Genomic DNA, 20,558 nt, shown 5'->3' with positions numbered 1-20,558 from the left:
CTGAACATTTAATAAAATATGTTCATACACAGAGCAATAAGAGATAACATGGAAGGTGTGAAATCAGCAGCTGATGATGGAAATGATGATCATCAATTGAATTGTTATGGCTTAGGTGAGTAAAAGGATCGTTGCTGTTTTATTAGAAACAAATTGTGATCAAATTACTTCTGTGTGATTTGTAACATTTATGGGTGAAAAAAACGGTTTGTGTTTATATTTTTAGTATTTCCTGAACATTGTGATTCGTATGAAGGACCACACAGTGTGGAATGCTTTACCACTATTTGGAAATCAAAAGGTTGTTTAACTGAAGGAACAAAAGCTCCAGTTAAATTGGTAAAAAATGAAACAGAAGCCTTGGATTTGCTTAATGTGGAGTATGTAAACATTGTTGTTTATATTTCTTACAGCTTCTATAAGTAATGTTTTTATCACAGTGAGATTTTTATTACTTTTGAGACAATTCGAATGCAGGCTGATGGTGGTAACAAAGATAAAGGATTGGAATGTTATGGAGTTGGTTTGTATTTCTTCAATTTGTGTTGTTTATTGAAGAATTCTCACAATACTGCATTTTATTTTAGTTTATCCTGAGAATTGCAATTCCTATCACGGACCTCACTCTATTGAATGTCTTGTAACAATCTGGGAAGAAGTGGATTGCAAGGTTGAAGGTTATAGATATCCTGGCAACCTCACAGTTGAAGATGCTGATGTTTTAAAATCTTTAAACTTGACGTAAGTTGAGTATTTGACCGGCGTCGTGGCATAGTGGTTAGCGCGCCTGCCTGTTACCTAGAGGTAATGGGTTCAAGGCTCGTTGCTGCTACCATTGTTGGCATATGTGTCTTTGGGGAAGACACTTAACCACAATTGCTCCAACCCAGTGGTCACTAATGGGTTTTCCAAATTATCAGCCATACATAAAAAAAACCTCCAAATAATAATCACCTACAAAGTAATATACATGGTAACTCGTAAGCTGGCACTAGGTGTTAAACCCGTGTTATAACGACTGTCATTTTCCGGCCACGCGAAGATAAAGTAAGTTACATTCATTCATTTATTCACTACATTCATTATTTAAAGAAAATTATTTTCAAAATAAAGGGATTTTTTTTATAGAGCAATAAGAGAAAACATGGAAGGTGTAAAATCTTCAGCAGATGATGAAAGTGATGATCATCAATTGAATTGTTATGGCTTAGGTAAGTTTTAGCACACAACTTTGTGTTTGGTCTAAATATTATTTTAATTGTTCCAGTATTCCCTGAAAATTGTGATACATACTATGGGCCACACAGTGTTGAATGCCTTACAACTATCTGGATATCAAAAGGTTGTTTAAGTGAAGGAACAAAAGCTCCAGTTAAATTGGATCATGCTGAAAAAGAAGTGTTGGATTTGCTCAATGTAAAGTAAGTATTTATGGAACAATTTGAAACATTGGTATTATCATTCATATGTGTAATAATTTTTGTTTGTTTCAACCACAGGGAAGTTTTGTACAATATCCAATTAGTTCAAATGGAAGCTGATGGAGGTGATAAAGATAGGGGCTTGGAATGTTATGGAATTGGTTTGTACATTTTTACCACTGTTGCTGGTAGTGGATGTTGCCCTACTATTGTATTACCTTTCAGTTTATCCTGAGAATTGCAATTCGTATCATGGTCCTCACTCCATTGGATTGTCTCATCGCAATCTGGGACGATGTGGGTTGTGAGCACAAAGGGTTATAGATTTCCCAACAACCTCACAATTCCTGATTGTGAATCAATGAAAAATTCAAATTTGACGTATGCTTAATTTGAAATAATTTTGAACATTTAATAAAATATGTTCATACACAGAGCAATAAGAGATAACATAGAAGGTGTGAAATCGCAGCTGATGATGGAAATGATGATCATCAATTGAATTGTTATGGCTTAGGTGAGTAAAATGTCTGTTGCTGTTTTAGTAAATACACATCTTGTTTAAATTACTTCTGTGAAATTTGTAACATTTATGTGTAAAAAGCAATTTTGGTTTGCTTTTTTAGTATTTCCCGAAAATTGTGACTCGTATGAAGGACCACACAGTGTGGAATGCTTTACTACAATCTGGAGATCAAAAGGTTGTTTACTTGAAGGAACAAAAGCTCCAGTTAAATTGGTAAAAAATGAAACAGAAGCCCTGGATTTGCTTAATGTGGAGTATGTAAACATTGCTTGTTTATATTTCTTACAGCTTTTATAAGTAATGTTTTAATCACAGTGAGATTTTTGTTACTTTTGAAACAATTCGAATGCAGGCTGATGGTGGTAACAAAGATAAAGGATTGGAATGTTATGGAGTTGGTTTGTATTTCTTGGATTTGTTTTGTTTATTGACTTGTTGTTACATCGCTGCATTTTATTTTTAGTTTATCTTGAGAATTGTGTTTCATATCATGGACCTCACTCCATGGATTGTCTCATCGCAATCTGGGACGATGTGGGTTGTGAGCACAAAGGGTATAGATTTCCCAACAACCTCACAATTCCTGATTGTGAATCAATGAAAAATTCAAATTTGACGTATGCTTAATTTTGAAATAATTTTGAACATTTAATAAAATATGTTCATACACAGAGCAATAAGAGATAACATAGAAGGTGTGAAATCAGCAGCTGATGATGGAAATGATGATCATCAGTTAAATTGTTATGGCTTAGGTGAGTAAGTGTCTGTTGCTGTTTAAGTAAATAAAATATTTATTTTAATTCCTTTTATTTTGCGATTTGTATTATTTATGGGTGAAAAAACAATTTGTGCTGCTTTTTAGTATTTCCTGACAATTGTGACTCATATGAAGGACCACACAGTGTGGAATGCTTTACCACTATTTGGAAATCGAAAGGTTGTTTAACTGAAGGAACAAAAGCTCCAGTTAAATTGGTAAAAAATGAAACAGAAGCCTTGGATTTGCTTAATGTGGAGTATGTAATCATTGCTTGTTTATATTTCTTACAGCTTCTATAAGTAATGTTTTATTCACAGTGAGATTTTTATTACCTTTGAAACAATTCGAATGCATGCTGATGGTGGTAACAAAGATAAAGGATTGGAATGTTATGGAGTTGGTTTGTATTTCTTGGATTTGTGTTGTTTATTGGAGAATTCTTACAATACTGCATTTTTTTAGTTTATCCCGAGAATTGTGATTCATATCACGGACCTCATTCCATTGAATGTCTTGTAACAATCTGGGAAGAAGTGGATTGCAAGGTTGAAGGTTATAGATATCCTGGTAATCTCACAGTTGAAGATGTTGATGCATTGACATCTTTGAATTTGACGTGAGTTGAGTAATTAAAGAGAATTTTGTATTTAAAATTTGTGTAATATTTTTCTATAGAGCTGCAAGAAAAACATGGAAGGTGTGAAATCTTCAGCAGATGATGGAAGTGATGATCATCAATTGAATTGTTATGGCTTAAGTAAGTTTTTGCAAACAACTTTGTGTTTTGTCTAAATATTATTTTATTTGTTCCAGTATTTCCTGAAAATTGTGATACATACTATGGGCCACACAGTGTGGAATGCCTAACCACTATCTGGATATCAAAAGGTTGTTTAAGTGAAGGAACAAAAGCTCCAGTTAAATTAGACCATGCTGAAAAAGAAGTGTTGGATTTGCTCAATGTAAAGTAAGTATTTATGGAACAATTTGAAACATTGTATTATCATTCATATGTGTAATCATTTTTGTTTGATTTTACCACAGAGAGGTTTTGGACAATTTCGAATTAGTTCAGATGGAAGCTGATGGTGGTAACAAGGATAGGGGCTTGGAATGTTATGGAATTGGTTTGTGTTTGTTTTTTATATATTTTGTTTAGTTTAATTTCCCAAATCATTGCGTTTCCCTTTAGTTTATCCTGAGAATTGTGTTTCATATCATGGTCCTCACTCTATTGATTGTCTCATCGCAATCTGGGACGATGTGGGTTGTGAGCACAAAGGTTATAGATTTCCCAACAACCTCACAATTCCTGATTGTGAATCAATGAAAAACTCAAATTTGACGTGAGTTTAATTTTGTAATATCTTGAACATTTAATAAAGTATGTTCATACACAGAGCAATAATAGAGAACATGGAAGGTGTGAAATCAGCAGCTGATGATGGAAATGATGATCATCAATTGAATTGTTATGGCTTAGGTAAGTGAAATGTCTCTTGCTGTTTTGGTAATACATATTTGGTTTTTTTAGATTTAAAAATTTCTTTTCAAAAACAATTTTTGTTTATTTTTTTTAGTATTTCCTGAACATTGTGACTCGTATGAAGGACCACACAGTGTGGAATGCTTTACCACAATCTGGAAATCAAAAGGTTGTTTAGCTGAAGGAACAAAATCTCCAGTTAAATTGGTAAAAAATGAAACAGAAGCCTTGGATTTGCTTAATATTGAGTATGTAAACATTGCTTGTTTATATTCTTTACAGCTTCTATAAGTAATGTTTTAATCACAGTGAGATTTTTATTACTTTTGAAACAATTCGAATGCAGGCTGATGGTGGTAACAAAGATAAAGGATTGGAATGTTATGGAGTTGGTTTGTATTTCTTAGATTTGTGTTGTGTATTGACTTTTTTCAAAACTGCATTTTATTTCAGTTTATCTTGAGAATTGTGATTCATATCACGGACCTCACTCCATTGATTGTCTCATCGCAATCTGGGACGATGTGGGTTGTGAGCACAAAGGTTATAGATTTCCCAACAACCTCACAATTCCTGATTGTGAATCAATGAAAAACTCAAATTTGACGTATGTTTAATGTTAAAATAATCTTAAACATTCCATTTTTACGGCGCCAATCTACGTATATGTACGTTTGAGCAACAATGGTTCGTGGTGCCATCACACGTATATATTTGTTTTTCCTTTTTTTATTGTTAGGAGTGCCAGATTGCAGATAAGCTAATAGTTAACCACCTATATATAAGTACGCTCGATCTAGGCTGCATTGGGACTAAATGCGAACGTTTGCATTAAGATTGCATTATTTTTGATCAATCAGCTTGTGACCTTATGATCAGCTGTTTCTGACGATTTCACATATATTTTATGTAATGGTACTAATTTACAATGGTTTCACTGCTGCCACTGCTCGAATATTTACGGATAATGGTTTAAACTTCAATGATTTAGTGCCTGATCATTACAATTATGATGTTGTGAGGTTTTGTTTTGTTCAATACTTATTCTTCCGGCTCTGACCAATAGTGAAATATGGATACATTGGTAGTAATGTTTCACGTCTACACAATCGGGAAACATTGATATGTGGCTGTTTCTTTGATTTCCTGTTGCTTACTGTTGTATAATTCACAACTTTCAATTGTAATTCATAGCTCATTAAAATTTTAACAAAATCCAAAATCCTCGCGGCACCGAGTGTCTGATTGTTCAAATTAATGCGGCGCCGAAAGTGTTATAAAGTATGTTCATACACAGAGCAATAAGAGATAACATGGAAGGTGTGAAATCAGCAGCTGATGATGGAAATGATGATCATCAATTGAATTGTTATGGCTTAGGTGAGTGAAATGTCTGTTGCTGTTTTAGTAAAAACAACTTTTGTTTAAATTACTTCTGTGCGATTTGTTTCATTTAGGTCTAAAAACAATTTGTGTTTGCTTTTTTAGTATTTCCTGAAAATTGTGACTCATATGAAGGACCACACAGTGTGGAATGTTTTACCACTATTTGGAAATTAAAAGGTTGTTTAACTGATGGAACAAAAGCCCCAGTTAAATTGGTAAAAAATGAAACAGAGGCCTTGGATTTGCTTAATGTGGAGTATGTAATCATTGCTTGTTTATATTTCTTACAGCTTCTATAAGTATTTTTTTAATCACAGTGAGATTTTTGTTAACTTTGAAACAATTCGAATGCAAGCTGATGGTGGTAACAAAGATAAAGGATTGGAATGTTATGGAGTTGGTTTGTATTTCTTGGATTTGTGTTGTTTATTGATGTGTTGTTAAAAATTTCCTTTTTTAGTTTATCCTGAGAATTGCAATTCATATCACGGACCTCATTCTATTGAATGTCTTGTAACAATATGGGAAGAAGTGGATTGCAAGGTTGAAGGTTACAGATATCCTGGTAACCTCACAGTTGAAGATGTTGATGCATTGACATCTTTGAATTTGACGTGAGTTAAGTAATTAAAGAGAATTTTATATTGAAAGTATATATATAATTTTTCTATAGAGCTGTAAGGGAAAACATGGAAGGTGTAAAATTTTCAGCAGATGATGGAAGTGATGATCATCAATTGAATTGTTATGGCTTAAGTAAGTTTTAGCAAACAACCTTTTGTTTTTTGTCTAAATATTATTTTAATTGTTCCAGTATTTCCTGAGAATTGTGACACATATTATGGGCCACACAGTGTGGAATGCCTTACAACTATCTGGATATCAAAAGGTTGTTTAAGTGAAGGAACAAAAGCTCCAGTTAAATTGGATCATGCTGAAAAAGAAGTGTTGGATTTGCTCAATGTAAAGTAAGTATTTATGGAACAATTTGAAACATTGTTTATCATTAGGGCTGTAGAAAAGTTAAAAGTTAACCGGTTAAGGAAACCTATTCGGTTAACCGCTAACGGAAAGTTTAAGTCGTTAACCGAACTATGACGTCTTAGGGCATATACGTATATCAATATCTGTTTTATTTACTTGAAATACACTTGTTCGCGTTCGTTGTTTGGTTCTTCGCAATAAGACAGAGTGCACAGGGACGCTGTTGCTTTGATCGTGCCCTCACAACGGCGATTACGTGGTCAATCTTGATTGTTAATACCGCAGGGTAACTAGTTTTGCAACATTATATTGGCGTAATAGACAACTTAAATGTTTTCCTCAGCCAAGCAGCATGTTTATTACGAAATAGTAGGCATTCACTTGTGAATTAATTGCATCATAATAGTGATTGTTTTACCTGGCAATTGATTATTTGCGTCATAATTGCAATTCACACGTTGATAATTTAGTTGGCAAGTGCTTTAAAACAGGTTTAAATACGAATGAGAAAGCGTTACTTTGACGTTAAGAACAACTTGCCGTGTATTGCAACATAGGCCATACGTACATTGTGAAGTTGCCTTTAAATTCACCAAAGAAAAGCGATAAACAAGACGCTTTTATTAGGATTACACTTGTACTGTTACCGATTAGCCGGTTAAAACTAAACGGTTAACGGGTAAACGAAAAAAAGGGATAATTCACAGCCCTAATTTTCGTTCATATGTGTAATAATTTTTGTTTGATTTCACCACAGAGACGTTTTGGACAATTTGGAATTAGTTCAACTGGAAGCTGATGGTGGTGACAAGGATAGGGGCTTGGAATGTTATGGAATTGGTTTGTGTTTGTTTAGTTTTTGTTTTTTTTAGATTAATATTCCTTACCATTGTGTTTTCTTACAGTTTATCCTGAGAATTGTTATTCGTATCACGGACCTCACTCTATTGATTGTCTCATTGCAATCTGGGACGATGTGGGTTGTGAGCACAAAGGTTATAGATTTCCCAACAACCTCACAGTTCCTGATTGTGAATCAATGAAAAATTCAAATTTGACGTATGTTTAATTTAAAATAATCCTGAACATTTAATAAAATATGTTCATACACAGAGCAATAATAAAAAACATGGAAGATGTAAAATCAGCAGCTGATGATGGAAATGATGATCATCAATTGAATTGTTACGGAATTGGTGAGTAAATTGTCTGTTGCTGTTTAATTAGTTACAAATCTTGTTTAAATTACTCCTGTTAGATTTGTAACATTCATGTCTAAAATCAACATTTTTTAAAAGTATTTCCTGACAATTGTGACTCGTATAACGGACCACACAGTGTCGAAATGCTTTACCACTATCTGGGAATCAAAAGGTTGTTTAGCTGAAGGAACAAAAGCTCCAGTTAAATTGGTAAAAAATGAAACAGAGGCCCTGGATTTGCTTAATGTTGAGTATGTAAACATTGCTTGTTTATATTTCTTACAGCTTCTATAAGTAATGTTTTAATCACAGTGAGATTTTTATTACTTTTGAGACAATTCGAATGCATGCTGATGGTGGTAACAAAGATAAAGGATTGGAATGTTATGGAGTTGGTTTGTATTTTTTAGATTTGTTTTGTTTATTGACTTGTTGTTACATCGCTGCATTTGATTTCAGTTTATCTTGAGAATTGTGATTCATATCACGGACCTCACTCCATTGATTGTCTCATCGCAATCTGGGACGATGTGGGTTGTGAGCACAAGGGTATAGATTTCCCAACAACCTCACAAAACCTGATTGTGAATCAATGAAAAACTCAAATTTGACGTGAGTTTAACTTTGTAATATCTTGAACATTTAATAAAGTATCTCATACACAGAGCAATAAGAGATAACATGGAAGGTGTGAAATCAGCAGCTGATGATGGAAATGATGATCATCAATTGAATTGTTACGGAATTGGTGAGTAAATTGTCTGTTGCAGTTTTAGTAAATACAAATCTTGTTTAGATTACTCCTGTGCGATTTGTAACATTTATGTCTAAAAACAACTTCTGTTTGTTTTTTTAGTATTTCCTGACAATTGTGACTCGTATGAAGGACCACACAGTGTGGAATGCTTTACCACTATCTGGGAATGGAAAGGTTGTTTAGCTGAAGGAACAAAGCTCCAATTAAATTAGTAAAAAATGAAACAGAAGCCTTGGATTTGCTTAATGTGGAGTATGTAAACATTGCTTGTTTATATTCCTTACAGCTTCTATAAGTAATGTTTTAATCACAGTGAGATTTTTGTTAACTTTGAAACAATTCGAATGCATGCTGATGGTGGTAACAAAGATAAAGGATTGGAATGTTATGGAGTTGGTTTGTATTTCTTAGATTTGTGTTGTTTATTAAAAAATTCTCACCATACTGCATTTTATTTTAGTTTATCCTGAGAATTGCAATTCATATCACGGACCTCATTCCATTGAATGTCTTGTAACAATCTGGGAAGAAGTGGATTGCAAGGTCGAAGGTTATAGATATCCTGGCAACCTCACAGTTGAAGATGCTGATACATTGAAATCTTTAAATTTGACGTAAGTTGAATATTTAAGGAAAATTTGATATTCAAAATACAAGATTTATTTAGAGCTGCAAGAGAAAACATGGAAGGTGTAAAATCTTCAGCAGATGATGGAAGTGATGATCATCAATTGAATTGTTATGGCTTAAGTAAGTTTTAGCAAATATTCATGTGTTTTGTCTAAATATAATTTTGATTGTTCCAGTATTTCCTGAAAATTGTGATACATACTATGGGCCACACAGTGTTGAATGCCTTACAACTATCTGGATATCAAAAGGTTGTTTAAGTGAAGGAACAAAAGCTCCAGTTAAATTAGATCATGCTGAAAAAGAAGTGTTGGATTTGCTCAGTGTAAAGTAAGTATTTACGGAACAATTTGAAACATTGTATTAACGTTTATATATGTAATAATTTTTGTTTGATTTCACCACAGAGAGGTTTTGTACAATATCCAATTAGTTCAAATGAAAGCTGATGGTGGTGACAAAGATAAAGGATTGGAATGTTATGGAATTGGTTTGTATTTGTTTTATTCATATTTTGTTTAGTTTAATATTCCAAATCATTATGTTTTCTTTCAGTTTATCCTGAGAATTGTGATTCATATCATGGACCCCACTCTATTGATTGTCTCATCGCAATCTGGGACGATGTGGGTTGTGAGCACAAAGGTTATAGATTTCCCAACAACCTCACAATTCCTGATTGTGAATCCATGAAAAACTCAAATTTGACGTATGTTTAATTTTGGAATAATTTTGAACATTTTATAAAATATGTTCATACACAGAGCAATAATAGAGAACATGGAAGGTGTGAAATCAGCAGCTGATGATGGAAATGATGATCATCAATTGAATTGTTATGGCTTAGGTGAATAAAAGGATCGTTGCTGTTTTATTAGAAACAAATTGTGATCAAATTACTTCTGTGCGATTTGTAACATTTATGGGTGAAACAAACAGTTTGTGTTTATATTTTTAGTATTTCCTGACAATTGTGACTCGTATGACGGACCACACAGTGTGGAATGCCTTACCACTATTTGGAAATCAAAAGGTTGTTTAACTGAAGGAACAAAAGCTCCAGTTAAATTGGTAAAAAATGAAACAGAGGCCTTGGATTTGCTTAATGTGGAGTATGTAACATTGCCTGTTTATATTTCTTACAGCTTTTATAAGTAATGTTTTAATCACAGTGAGGTTTTTATTACCTTTGAAACAATTCGAATGCAAGCTGATGGTGGTAACAAAGATAAAGGATTGGAATGTTATGGAGTTGGTTTGTATTTCTTGAATTTGTGTTGTTTATTGAAGAATTCCCACAATACTTCATTTTATTTCAGTTTATCCTGAGAATTGCGATTCATATCACGGACCTCATTCCATTGAATGTCTTGTAACAATCTGGGAAGAAGTGGATTGCAAGGTTGAAGGTTATAGATATCCTGGTAACCTCACAGTGGCAGATGTTGATACATTGACATCTTCAAATTTGACGTGAGTTGAGTATTTAGGGTGAATTTCGTGTTTAAAATTTATATACTATTTTTCTATAGAGGTGCAAGGAATAACATGGAAAGGGTAAAATCTTCAGCTGATGATGGAAGTGATGATCATCAATTGAATTGTTATGGCTTAGGTAAGTTTTAGCAAACAACCTTGTGCTTTGTCTAAATATTATTTTATTTGTTCCAGTATTTCCTGAAAATTGTGATACATACTATGGGCCACACAGTGTTGAATGCCTTACAACTATCTGGATATCAAAAGGTTGTTTAAGTGAAGGAACAAAAGCTCCAGTTAAATTAGATCATGCTGAAAAAGAAGTGTTGGATTTGCTCAATGTAAAGTAAGTATTTATGTAAAAATTAGAAGCATCGTATTATCGTTTATTACTTTAATCATTTTTGTTTTCACCACAGAGAGGTTTTGGACAATTTTGAATTAGTTCAAATAGAAGCCGATGGTGGTGACAAAGAAAGGGGCTTGGAATGTTATGGAATTGGTTTGTATTTGTTTGTTTTGTATTTTTGTTATAAGGTACAAATTTATATATTTGAAACATACCACAAAAATGTAACAGCATAAATCCAATATTGTAACTTTTACACAACACAAGTTATCCTACAGAGTACAAAAGGGCAATAACTTACTTTTACGTATGGGTCTTCGCGGCAATCAGCTACATAAACCTTACCGACCATTTTTATTTTTGCTGTAATATTTTTAATCTAACTGAGTAGTAGTCTATCTTAACTATTTCTTAGATTCTCCACAGACAAACATATCACCTGTTACGACATAGTACAGATTTACAGGAAGGTTGTTTCTGTTATAATACGAATGAATTAAAATTAGGTTTGTTTGCGACCTAATAAGATCTGACAAAGCGATTATTTCAATCACAATAGCGTTTCAAGCTTTTGTTTTTTCAAACTTACCATTTTTGTAACTAATTGAATGTTTGCTCTTATTTTTACAGTCATAATTGGCTAGTTTTAATGATGTTTTACCAAACGCTTTACAATGATGTATTGTTGTTTAGACAAGAGTTAAAAAAAATTGTCAGAGCAACTGTTAAAACGATTTTTAATTTTGACTTTTTAATCGAACCTTGAATTATTTCAATTTTTCAAATCATTATGTTCGTCACATTTTAAAGAGTGATGGAAGAAGTTTAGTTGGAATTTACTATTAAAAATCTCTAAATGGTGGCCGGTTAATCATCATAGCTAACCAATGTGCTTACTTTGCTTAAACCCAACCTCATGTAACTCAGTTTATTTCTCTCTTGTATATCTTCTTTACTTAGGTCTAAACTATGCCTACGTAAACAACAATTACACGACTGAAAACACATACAGATAAATGAAACAGTGCGATCACTGCAGTGTCTAGTTGCAGAACATGAGTTTAGACAGTTACTTTCCACAACTTCCGTGATACGGGATTGTTGTTTTAGATACGCCGAAAGAACGATCTAGAAACTCAAACGCACCAAACATATGTATTGGAAATAACACCTTTTTTCGCATGGGTGCATGAGTTGTGACAGTGTTCCATTTTAGTTTATCCTGTGAATTGTAATTCATACTACGGACCTCACTCTATGGATTGTCTCATCGCAATCTGGGACGATGTGGGTTGTGAGCACAAAGGTTATAGATTTCCCAACAACCTCACAATTCCTGATTGTGAATCCATGAAAAATTCAAATTTGACGTGAGTTTAATTTTGAAATAATATTGAACATTTTATTAAATATGTTCATACACAGAGCAATAAGAGATAACATAGAAGGTGTGAAATCAGCAGCTGAAGATGGAAATGATGATCACCAATTGAATTGTTATGGCTTAGGTGAATAAAATGTCTGTTGCTGTTATATTAGGAACAAATTTTGTTTAAATAACTTCTGTGCGATTTGTAACATTTATGTGTAAAATCAATTTGTGTTTATTTTTTTAGTATTTCCTGAAAATTGTGACTCATATGAAGGACCACACAGTGTGGAATGCCTTACCACTATCTGGAAATCAAAAGGTTGTTTAACTGATGGAACAAAAGCTCCAGTTAAACTAGTAAAAAATGAAACAGAAGCCCTGGATTTGCTTAATGTGGAGTATGTAAACATTGCTTGTTTATATTCCTTACAGCTTCTATAAGTAATGTTTTAATCACAGTGAGATTTTTATTACTTTTGAAACAATTCGAATGCAGGCTGATGGTGGTAACAAAGATAAAGGATTAGAATGTTATGGAGTTGGTTTGTATTTCTTGGATTTGTTTTGTTTTTTGAAGAATTCTTACTACTGCCTTTTGTTTAGTTTATCCTGAGACTTGTAATTCATATCACGGACCTCACTCCATGGATTGTCTCATCGCAATCTGGGACGATGTGGGTTGTGAGCACAATGGTTATAGATTTCCCAACAACCTCACAATTCCTGATTGTGAATCCATGAAAAACTCAAATTTGACGTGAGTTTAATTTTAGCGTAATCTTGAACATTTAATAAAATATGTTCATACACAGAGCAATAAGAGATAACATGGAAGGTGTGAAATCAGCAGCTGATGATGGAAATGATGATCATCAATTGAATTGTTATGGCTTAGGTGAGTAAAATGTCTGTTGCTGTTTTAGTAAATACAACTTTTGTTTAAATTACTTCTGTGCGATTTGTAACATTTATGTATAAAATCAATTTGTGTTTATTTTTTTAGTATTTCCTGACAATTGTGACTCGTATGAAGGACCACACAGTGTGGAATGCTTTACCACTATTTGGAAATCAAAAGGTTGTTTAACTGAAGGAACCAAAGCCCCAGTTAAATTGGTAAAAAATGAAACAGAAGCCCTGGATTTGCTTAATGTGGAGTATGTAAACATTGCTTGTTTATATTTCTTACAGCTTCTATAAGTAATGTTTTAATCACAGTGAGATTTTTATTACCTTTGAAACAATTCGAATGCAGGCTGATGGTGGTAACAAAGATAAAGGATTGGAATGTTATGGGATTGGTTTGTATTTCTTGGATTTGTGTTGTTAGTTGACAGATTCTCACAATACTGCATTTTATTTTAGTTTATCCCGAGAATTGTGATTCATATCACGGACCTCATTCTATTGAATGTCTTGTAACAATCTGGGAAGAAGTGGATTGCAAGGTCGAAGGTTATAGATATCCTGGTAACCTCACAGTGGCAGATGTTGATACATTGACATCTTCGAATTTGACGTGAGTTGAGTATTTAGGGTGAATTTCCTGTTTAAAATTTATATAATATTTTTCTATAGAGGTGCAAGAAATAACATGGAAAGGGTAAAATCTTCAGCTGATGATGGAAGTGATGATCATCAATTGAATTGTTATGGCTTAGGTAAATTTTAGCAAACAACTTTGTGTTTGGGCAATATATAATATTAATTGTTCCAGTATTTCCCGACAACTGTGACACATATTACGGACCACACAGTGTTCAATGTCTTACAACCATCTGGGAGTGGAAAGGTTGTTTAAATGAAGGAACCAGAGCCCCAGTTAAATTAGATCATGCTGATAAAGAAGCTGTGGATTTGCTCACTGTAGAGTAAGTTTGTTTGCAGTTATCTGTAATTTGATGTAATTAACCTTTTATTTTCCTAAATTGTTAACCTTAACTTTAGTGGGGTTTTGAAGAATTTTGAATTAGTTCAAGTTGAAGCTCATGGTGGTGACAAAGATAAAGGATTGGAATGTTATGGAATTGGTTTGTATTTCTTGGATTTGTGTTGTGTATTGACTTTTTACAAAACTGCATTTAATTTCAGTTTATCCTGAGAATTGTAATTCATATCACGGACCTCACTCCATTGATTGTCTCATCGCAATCTGGGACGATGTTGGTTGTGAGCACAAAGGTTATAGATTTCCCAACAACCTCACAATTCCTGATTGTGAATCCATGAAAAACTCAAATTTGACGTATGCTTTATTTTAAAATAATCTTAAACAGTTAATAAAATATGTTCATACACAGAGCAATAAGAGATAATATAGAAGGTGTGAAATCAGCAGCAGATGATGGAAGTGATGATCATCAGTTAAATTGTTATGGCTTAGGTTAGTTTGAAGCAATTAGATTAATAAGCTGCAGCTTGAGTGGTTAAGGTGTGTTGCTCTCACTAGGTGTCGCTTGGAAGTTGTTCTGTTTTAAAATTATTGTTTAATTCTCAGTCCTTTTGGTATATCTAGCCTCGATTATAAGAATGACTCAGCTAGTTTTAATTCTGTGTTAAAAAAAGAAGATCTTTATTGTTGATTGATATTTAACCGTATATAGACTGCAGCAGTGAACATGACTACTTTAATGTACTCTGCATGCCATATTAAAAAAATATATATAAACAACATAAGTAATTTGTATAAGAGTAAAAACATACCTTAAAACTGCGATTTCTTAAAAAGATGTTCACTGCACTCAATATATAACTCAGGGGCGGGCAACTTCTCCAGTCGGTGGGCCTGATATGGGAAAATAACATAAATGGCGGGCCGGATTCATGAATCAATACATTAATCGCAGATTGCGAAAAAAACCGGGTAGGAGCACGCTGAGTAATATGCAAGAATAAAGCAGACGCGTCGTAAAATAAACACGTCTTGAACCTCAATGTCTCAGAAGTAACACTGCTGTATATTTAGGATGTTTTCCCCAGCCAAACAGAATGTTTTTTACGACATATTAGGGATTCACACGTGGATTCATTGCATCATAATAGCGATTGTTTGACCTGGCAATTGATTACGACATAATAGCAATTTACACGTTGATTATTTAAGTCATAACAGCGGTTGTCCCCTTGAATATTTAACCTGCAAGTGCTTGAAAATAGGTTGGATATTTGCCTTACTTTCACGTATGTGCATTAAAGTACAGATAATTTGCAAAAAATACTTCGTACACGAGTAAAGTAATGCCTCGATTTAAAAACTTACTGACAGCAAGGATAGCATAGCATCTCATAGGGAAAATAATTTATTCAAAACATGTCTTCAGTTTTATTACATTTGAAATAATTTATAGAAATTCCCATCCGTTGCAACACACTTCCAACTAAAAATGCGTTAATCGCCAGCCTCACTTCCAAGTTCTCAAACTTTATCGCGTCCGATTGCCGCCATGCGTTTCTGACGTCACACGGACGAAGTGCGTTCAGCTTGTATGCACAGGAAATAAAAACGGTTTGCTTGTCCCAATCAAGATTATTGCCAAATAACAAATATCTGCCGATTATAACAACTTTAAAACCTAAATAAAAGGTCATTATACCTGGCGCAAATATAAACCGCTTTTCGGCAGAAAGTCGTAGTTAATATAGAATATAGTAGGGTGGGGGAAGATGGGACACCTTTTTATCCTATTTTCTCGTCACACGGATTTGGCCCGCGGGTCGTAAGTTGCCCGTCCCTGATATAACTGGATAAAGCATGCGGTCAACTGTAGTGGTTGTATGCTTCCGGTTTCACACAATATAAATGGGTCAGCTTGTCAACCAGAACAATATATAGATAATATTTGGTCATTAACTCCATGGTAAATGTAAATTGTATTTATGAAACAAGAAATGTCTTAAAGTTAAATGTTTGTTGCTCTTTATATTTATTACAGGTTTGTTTATCTTTTTACCATGCAAAGAAGTACTGTAACTCATGTTAGATTGCATACCCTGCATACCTACCAACGGTGCATAACATTTATGTATAAAAAATAATTTGTTTTTTAGTATTTCCTGAACATTGTGACTCGTATGAAGGACCACACAGTGTGGAATGTCTTACTACTATCTGGGAATCAAAAGGTTGTTTAACTGAAGGAACAAAAGCTCCAGTTAAATTGGAAAAAAATGAGACAGAAGCTTTAGATTTGCTTACCGTAGAGTATGTAAACATTGCTTGTTTATATTTCTAAAAACTTGTGTAATATAGAATCACTTGGCCATGATATCTATATTTTGCCTCAATGTGTACTTAGTTGTAGCTTTACCCCTCTCTTTTTTGTGTAATGCTCTATTGTGTGAATGTGAACGTATACCGCTTACCCAATACATTGCACTTTCTATAACTAATATTTTAATCGCAGTGAGATTTTTATTAATTTTGAAACAATTCGAATGGAGGCCGATGGTGGTAACAAAGATAAAGGATTGGAATGTTATGGAGTTGGTAATTAAAATTTTGTTGTTTTTTTTTATAGAAAATCAAAGGTAAATAATTTTTGTAGTTGATCTAATCAATTTTGTATTTCATTTTAGTTTATCCTGATAATTGCACTTCATATCACGGACCTCATTCTATCGATTGTCTCATCACAATCTGGGAAACAGTGGATTGCAAGGTTAAAGGTCTTCATTATCCTGGCAATTTAACAACTGCTGATGCGGATGCTTTGAAGTCCATGAACTTGACGTAAGTTAATTTGTGGATAATGTTTATTTATTTGTTTAACTTTTTTAATTTGCTTACGCAGAAATGTCTCAGAAAACATGGAAAGTGTAAAATCAGCAGCTGATGGTGGAAACAATAATCATCAAATAAATTGCTATGGGTTAGGTATGTGTGTGCAAAATACAGAAATGTATTTGACCTGTTTTTTCTTCTCTTTGTTTTTGTATAATAAATTTATTTATTTTGTTTTATTGGTAAGTATTACAATGTGTTTTTTTATTTAGCATTTCCTGAAAATTGTAGCACATATTATGGACCACACAGTGTGGAATGTCTTACCACTATCTGGGAATCAAAAGGTTGTTTAGGTGAAGGAACTAAAGCTCCAGTTAAATTAATAACAATTGAAAAAGACATCATCAATTTGCTCAATGTGGAGTAAGTGTATATTTTTTTGGAAAATATTCTGAAGTATGATTATCCTTTTAAAATTGTTGTTTCAACCACAGTGAGGTTTTAGATAATTTTGAAACTGTTCGAATTGAAGCTGATGGTGGTGACAAAGATAAAGGATTGGAATGTTATGGACTTGGTTTGTATTTCTTGGATTTGTGTTGATTATTCAAGAAATCCCACAATACTGCATTTTATTTTAGTTTATCCCGAAAATTGTGATTCATATCACGGACCTCATTCTATTGAATGTCTTGTAACAATCTGGGAAGAAGTGGATTGCAAAGACAAAGGATATAGATATCCTGGAAACTTTTCAACTGCTGAAGCTGATGAATGGAAAAGTTTTAATTTGAGGTTAGTTGTAGTTATTTTAATGAGTAATATATTTGAGAATTTTTTATTTATTAATTTTTTTTTTTTATGTATCTCAGAGCTGTAAAGGAAAACATGGAAAGTATAAAGTCAGCAGCTGATGAAGGAAATGATGATCATCAATTGAATTGTTATGGAATAGGTAAAATAGATTATTAGTTAGGTATATAATGATAATAAATTCATATATAATAAAGTATATGAAATATGTATTCGAATCATAAATAATATGAAGTTTATGATTAATTAATCAATTTGCTTCTTTTAGTATTTCCTGAAAATTGTGATACATACTATGGACCATATAGTATAGAATGCCTAACCACTATCTGGAAATCAAAAGGTTGTTTAACTGAAGGAACAAAAGCTCCAGTTAAACTATCAGTTGCTGAAAAAGACGTGTTTGACTTGCTTGATTTAAAGTAAGTTTTTTTCCTTGTGATGTGAAAATTGATTGTTATTCTATTAATAATTTTATCAACACAATATTAAAAGTTAATTTTGTAGAGAGGTTTTGGATAACTTTGAATCAGTTCAAGTTGAAGCTCATGGTGGTGATAAAGATAGTGGATTGGAATGTTATGGAATTGGTTTGTATTCTGTGGTTGGTTGGATTGGATTAAGTTGTTGTGTGAATGTTTTCTTACAGTTTATCCTGATAATTGCACTTCATATCACGGACCTCACTCCATTGAATGTCTCATCACAATCTGGGAAGAAGTGGATTGCAAGGTCAAAGGCTACAGATATCCCAATAATCTCACCGTTTCTAATGCGGATGCTTTAAAAACCTTAAATTTATCGTGAGTGATATTTCTTCAAATAATTGTTTCATCTTTTACAATTCCAATGGTACACAGAGCAATAAGAGATAACATCGAAAGTGTGAAATCAGCAGCTGATGATGGAAATGATGATCATCAGTTAAATTGTTATGGAATAGGTATGATTGTTTATTTTATATTTGAGCAAAATAAGTTATGTGAATATGTGTATTGTTTCACAACTTGGGTATCATAACTTGTTGTTTTGGCAAATATTTTAAAAATTGTCTTTGAAAAATATTAATCAAAGAGTGTTTGATATTTTAAGTAATCTTTTATTAACTGCATTTCAAATTTAGCTTTGTTTTATTGTAAGTGTTTTAGGTGGTTTATTACAAAGAATTATGTAAACATGTATTATGCCTTTTTCTTACCGAACATGTTGTATTGTTAGGGTCAATATAAAGGTATGAATCACTGTATGATCAGTTTTATAAACATACCTTAAAGGTTTGGTACTGCCAACATATTTGTATTTTACAAAGTAATATTATCTCTTTTTAGTTTTTCCTGATGATTGTGACACATATCATGGACCACACATTGTGGAATGTCTTACAACTATCTGGAAATCAAAAGGTTGTTTAAGTGAAGGAACTAAAGCTCCAGATAAACTAGATCATGCTGAAAAAGAAGCTTTGGATTTGCTTAATATACAGTAAGTCCTTATAAAAGTAAATATTTATGTTTTTGCCATTCGTGCAGTAGCAAAGTTAAACTTTCAACTTTAGTGAGGTTTTGGATAATTTCGAATTAGTTCAAGTTGAAGCTCATGGTGGTGACAAAGATAGAGGATTGGAATGTTACGGAATTGGTTTGTACTTTTTTTAATAATTTTAATGCTTGAGAATATATAGATTTTTTAATTTTTTTTTAAATTGTCTTTTACCTTAATTTCTTACTTCAGTTTATCCTGAGAATTGCACTTCATATCACGGACCCCACTCTATTAATTGTCTTATTACGATATGGGAAGAAGTGGATTGCAAAGTCAAAGGTTACAGATATCCTGGCAATCTAACAACTGCTGATGCAGATGTTTTGAAATCTATTAATTTGACGTATGTTGAATTTTCAAATTTATTAAAAGCATCCAATAAATAATTTATTTTTTCAGAGCTGTAAGAGAAAACATGGAAAGTGTAAAATTAGCAGCAGATGGCGGAAATGATGATCATCAGTTAAATTGTTATGGCTTGGGTAAGTTACTGAATGTTTAGTCTATGTCAAGAATGTTTTTGGTCAGTTTGGCAATATTTGCTCTATTTTTTCCAGTATTTCCTGAAAACTGTGACTCATATTATGGACTATATACTGTGGAATGCCTTTCCACTATGTGGGAATGGAAAGGTTGTTTAGGTGAAGGAACAAAAGCTCCTGTTGAACTAAACACAGCTGAAAGAGATTTTTTGGATTTGCTCACTGTAGAGTAAGTTTGTTTGCAGTTATCTGTATTTTAATGTAATTAAACTGTTATATTTTAAATTTTTAACTCCAACTTTAGTAAGGTTTTGGATACTTTCGAATTAGTTCAAGTTGAAGCTCATGGTGGTGACAAAAATAAAGGATTGGAATGTTATGGAATTGGTTTGTACATTATTACCACCGTTGCTATTTGTGGATGTTGTCCTACTATTGTATTACCTTTCAGTTTATCCTGAGAATTGTTATTCATATCATGGACGTCACTCTATCAATTGTCTTATCACGATATGGGAAGAAGTGGGTTGCCAGATTATAGGTTATAGATATCCCAACAACCTTACAGTTGCAGAGAATCATACAATGGAATTTATGAACTTAAGGAAAGTATTGCTTGTGAATTTTAAATTACTAGTTTAAA

The 20,558-nt window shown here is 33.0% G+C and overlaps 5 protein-coding genes and 1 long non-coding RNA gene across 9 annotated transcripts; all 6 read left to right on the top strand.

The window, feature by feature from the left end:
• The first annotated feature begins 82 nt into the window (after positions 1-82).
• Positions 83-3,032, top strand: LOC149733945 (uncharacterized). Its single transcript, XM_089880767.1, has 8 exons — positions 83-380; positions 441-741; positions 1,129-1,211; positions 1,268-1,421; positions 1,500-1,582; positions 2,411-2,564; positions 2,620-2,702; positions 2,813-3,032. The coding sequence occupies exons 3-8, from the start codon at positions 1,145-1,147 to the stop codon at positions 3,007-3,009; spliced, it is 738 nt and encodes a 245-aa protein (XP_089736893.1). The 5' UTR covers positions 83-380; positions 441-741; positions 1,129-1,144; the 3' UTR covers positions 3,010-3,032.
• A 145-nt stretch (positions 3,033-3,177) lies between these two features.
• Positions 3,178-8,374, top strand: LOC149733944 (uncharacterized). Of its 3 annotated transcripts, none has more exons than XM_089880736.1 (9): positions 3,178-3,467; positions 3,524-3,677; positions 3,755-3,837; positions 3,903-4,056; positions 4,111-4,193; positions 4,291-4,444; positions 4,506-4,803; positions 7,680-7,762; positions 7,865-7,911. In XM_089880736.1, the coding sequence occupies exons 1-7, from the start codon at positions 3,401-3,403 to the stop codon at positions 4,657-4,659; spliced, it is 849 nt and encodes a 282-aa protein (XP_089736862.1). In that variant the 5' UTR covers positions 3,178-3,400; the 3' UTR covers positions 4,660-4,803; positions 7,680-7,762; positions 7,865-7,911. The 3 variants fall into 3 exon arrangements, with proteins under 3 accessions (XP_089736862.1, XP_089736863.1, XP_089736864.1); XM_089880737.1 differs by lacking the exons at positions 3,178-3,467; positions 3,524-3,677; positions 3,755-3,837; ... (2 more) ...; positions 4,291-4,444; positions 4,506-4,803 and adding exons at positions 4,829-5,838; positions 5,900-6,196; positions 6,256-6,338; ... (2 more) ...; positions 7,472-7,625; positions 8,081-8,374 and having other exon boundaries at positions 7,865-8,019; XM_089880738.1 differs by lacking the exons at positions 3,178-3,467; positions 3,524-3,677; positions 3,755-3,837; ... (2 more) ...; positions 4,291-4,444; positions 4,506-4,803 and adding exons at positions 4,829-6,196; positions 6,256-6,338; positions 6,397-6,550; ... (1 more) ...; positions 7,472-7,625; positions 8,081-8,374 and having other exon boundaries at positions 7,865-8,019.
• Positions 8,375-8,430: 56 nt separating this feature from the next.
• LOC149733943 (uncharacterized) lies at positions 8,431-10,612 on the top strand. Of its 2 annotated transcripts, XM_089880746.1 has the most exons (8): positions 8,434-8,516; positions 8,625-8,777; positions 8,839-9,139; positions 9,193-9,275; positions 9,332-9,485; positions 9,563-9,645; positions 9,711-9,864; positions 9,920-10,612. In XM_089880746.1, the coding sequence occupies exons 4-8, from the start codon at positions 9,209-9,211 to the stop codon at positions 10,008-10,010; spliced, it is 549 nt and encodes a 182-aa protein (XP_089736872.1). In that variant the 5' UTR covers positions 8,434-8,516; positions 8,625-8,777; positions 8,839-9,139; positions 9,193-9,208; the 3' UTR covers positions 10,011-10,612. The 2 variants fall into 2 exon arrangements, with proteins under 2 accessions (XP_089736873.1, XP_089736872.1); XM_089880747.1 differs by having other exon boundaries at positions 8,431-8,777.
• LOC149733942 (uncharacterized) lies at positions 10,359-12,626 on the top strand. Its single transcript, XM_089881255.1, has 7 exons — positions 10,359-10,398; positions 10,475-10,628; positions 10,688-10,770; positions 10,827-10,980; positions 11,054-11,136; positions 12,200-12,353; positions 12,409-12,626. The coding sequence occupies exons 1-7, from the start codon at positions 10,359-10,361 to the stop codon at positions 12,497-12,499; spliced, it is 759 nt and encodes a 252-aa protein (XP_089737381.1). The 3' UTR covers positions 12,500-12,626.
• LOC149733941 (uncharacterized) lies at positions 12,579-13,118 on the top strand. The gene is made up of 3 exons (XR_016385266.1): positions 12,579-12,753; positions 12,815-12,897; positions 12,959-13,118. It is a non-coding gene; the product is annotated as an uncharacterized LOC149733941 (long non-coding RNA).
• Positions 13,119-13,379: 261 nt separating this feature from the next.
• On the top strand, positions 13,380-20,557 carry LOC149733940 (uncharacterized). Its single transcript, XM_089880705.1, has 27 exons — positions 13,380-13,512; positions 13,574-13,656; positions 13,721-13,874; positions 13,934-14,016; positions 14,073-14,226; positions 14,303-14,385; positions 14,447-14,600; positions 14,656-14,738; positions 16,403-16,556; positions 16,759-16,841; positions 16,931-17,084; positions 17,146-17,228; positions 17,348-17,501; positions 17,573-17,655; positions 17,720-17,873; positions 17,951-18,033; positions 18,160-18,313; positions 18,399-18,481; positions 18,541-18,694; positions 18,752-18,834; positions 19,220-19,373; positions 19,447-19,529; positions 19,623-19,776; positions 19,833-19,915; positions 19,991-20,144; positions 20,220-20,302; positions 20,367-20,557. The coding sequence occupies exons 2-27, from the start codon at positions 13,605-13,607 to the stop codon at positions 20,555-20,557; spliced, it is 3,087 nt and encodes a 1,028-aa protein (XP_089736831.1). The 5' UTR covers positions 13,380-13,512; positions 13,574-13,604.
• The last annotated feature ends 1 nt before the right edge of the window (position 20,558 follows it).

The sequence above is a fragment of the Ciona robusta genome, chromosome 7 (genome assembly GCF_009617815.1).
Source record: "Ciona robusta chromosome 7, ASM961781v2".
Lineage (NCBI taxonomy): Eukaryota > Metazoa > Chordata > Ascidiacea > Phlebobranchia > Cionidae > Ciona > Ciona robusta.
Note: the sequence above shows the minus strand (reverse complement) of the source record. Positions and strands in the feature narration are given on the sequence as shown.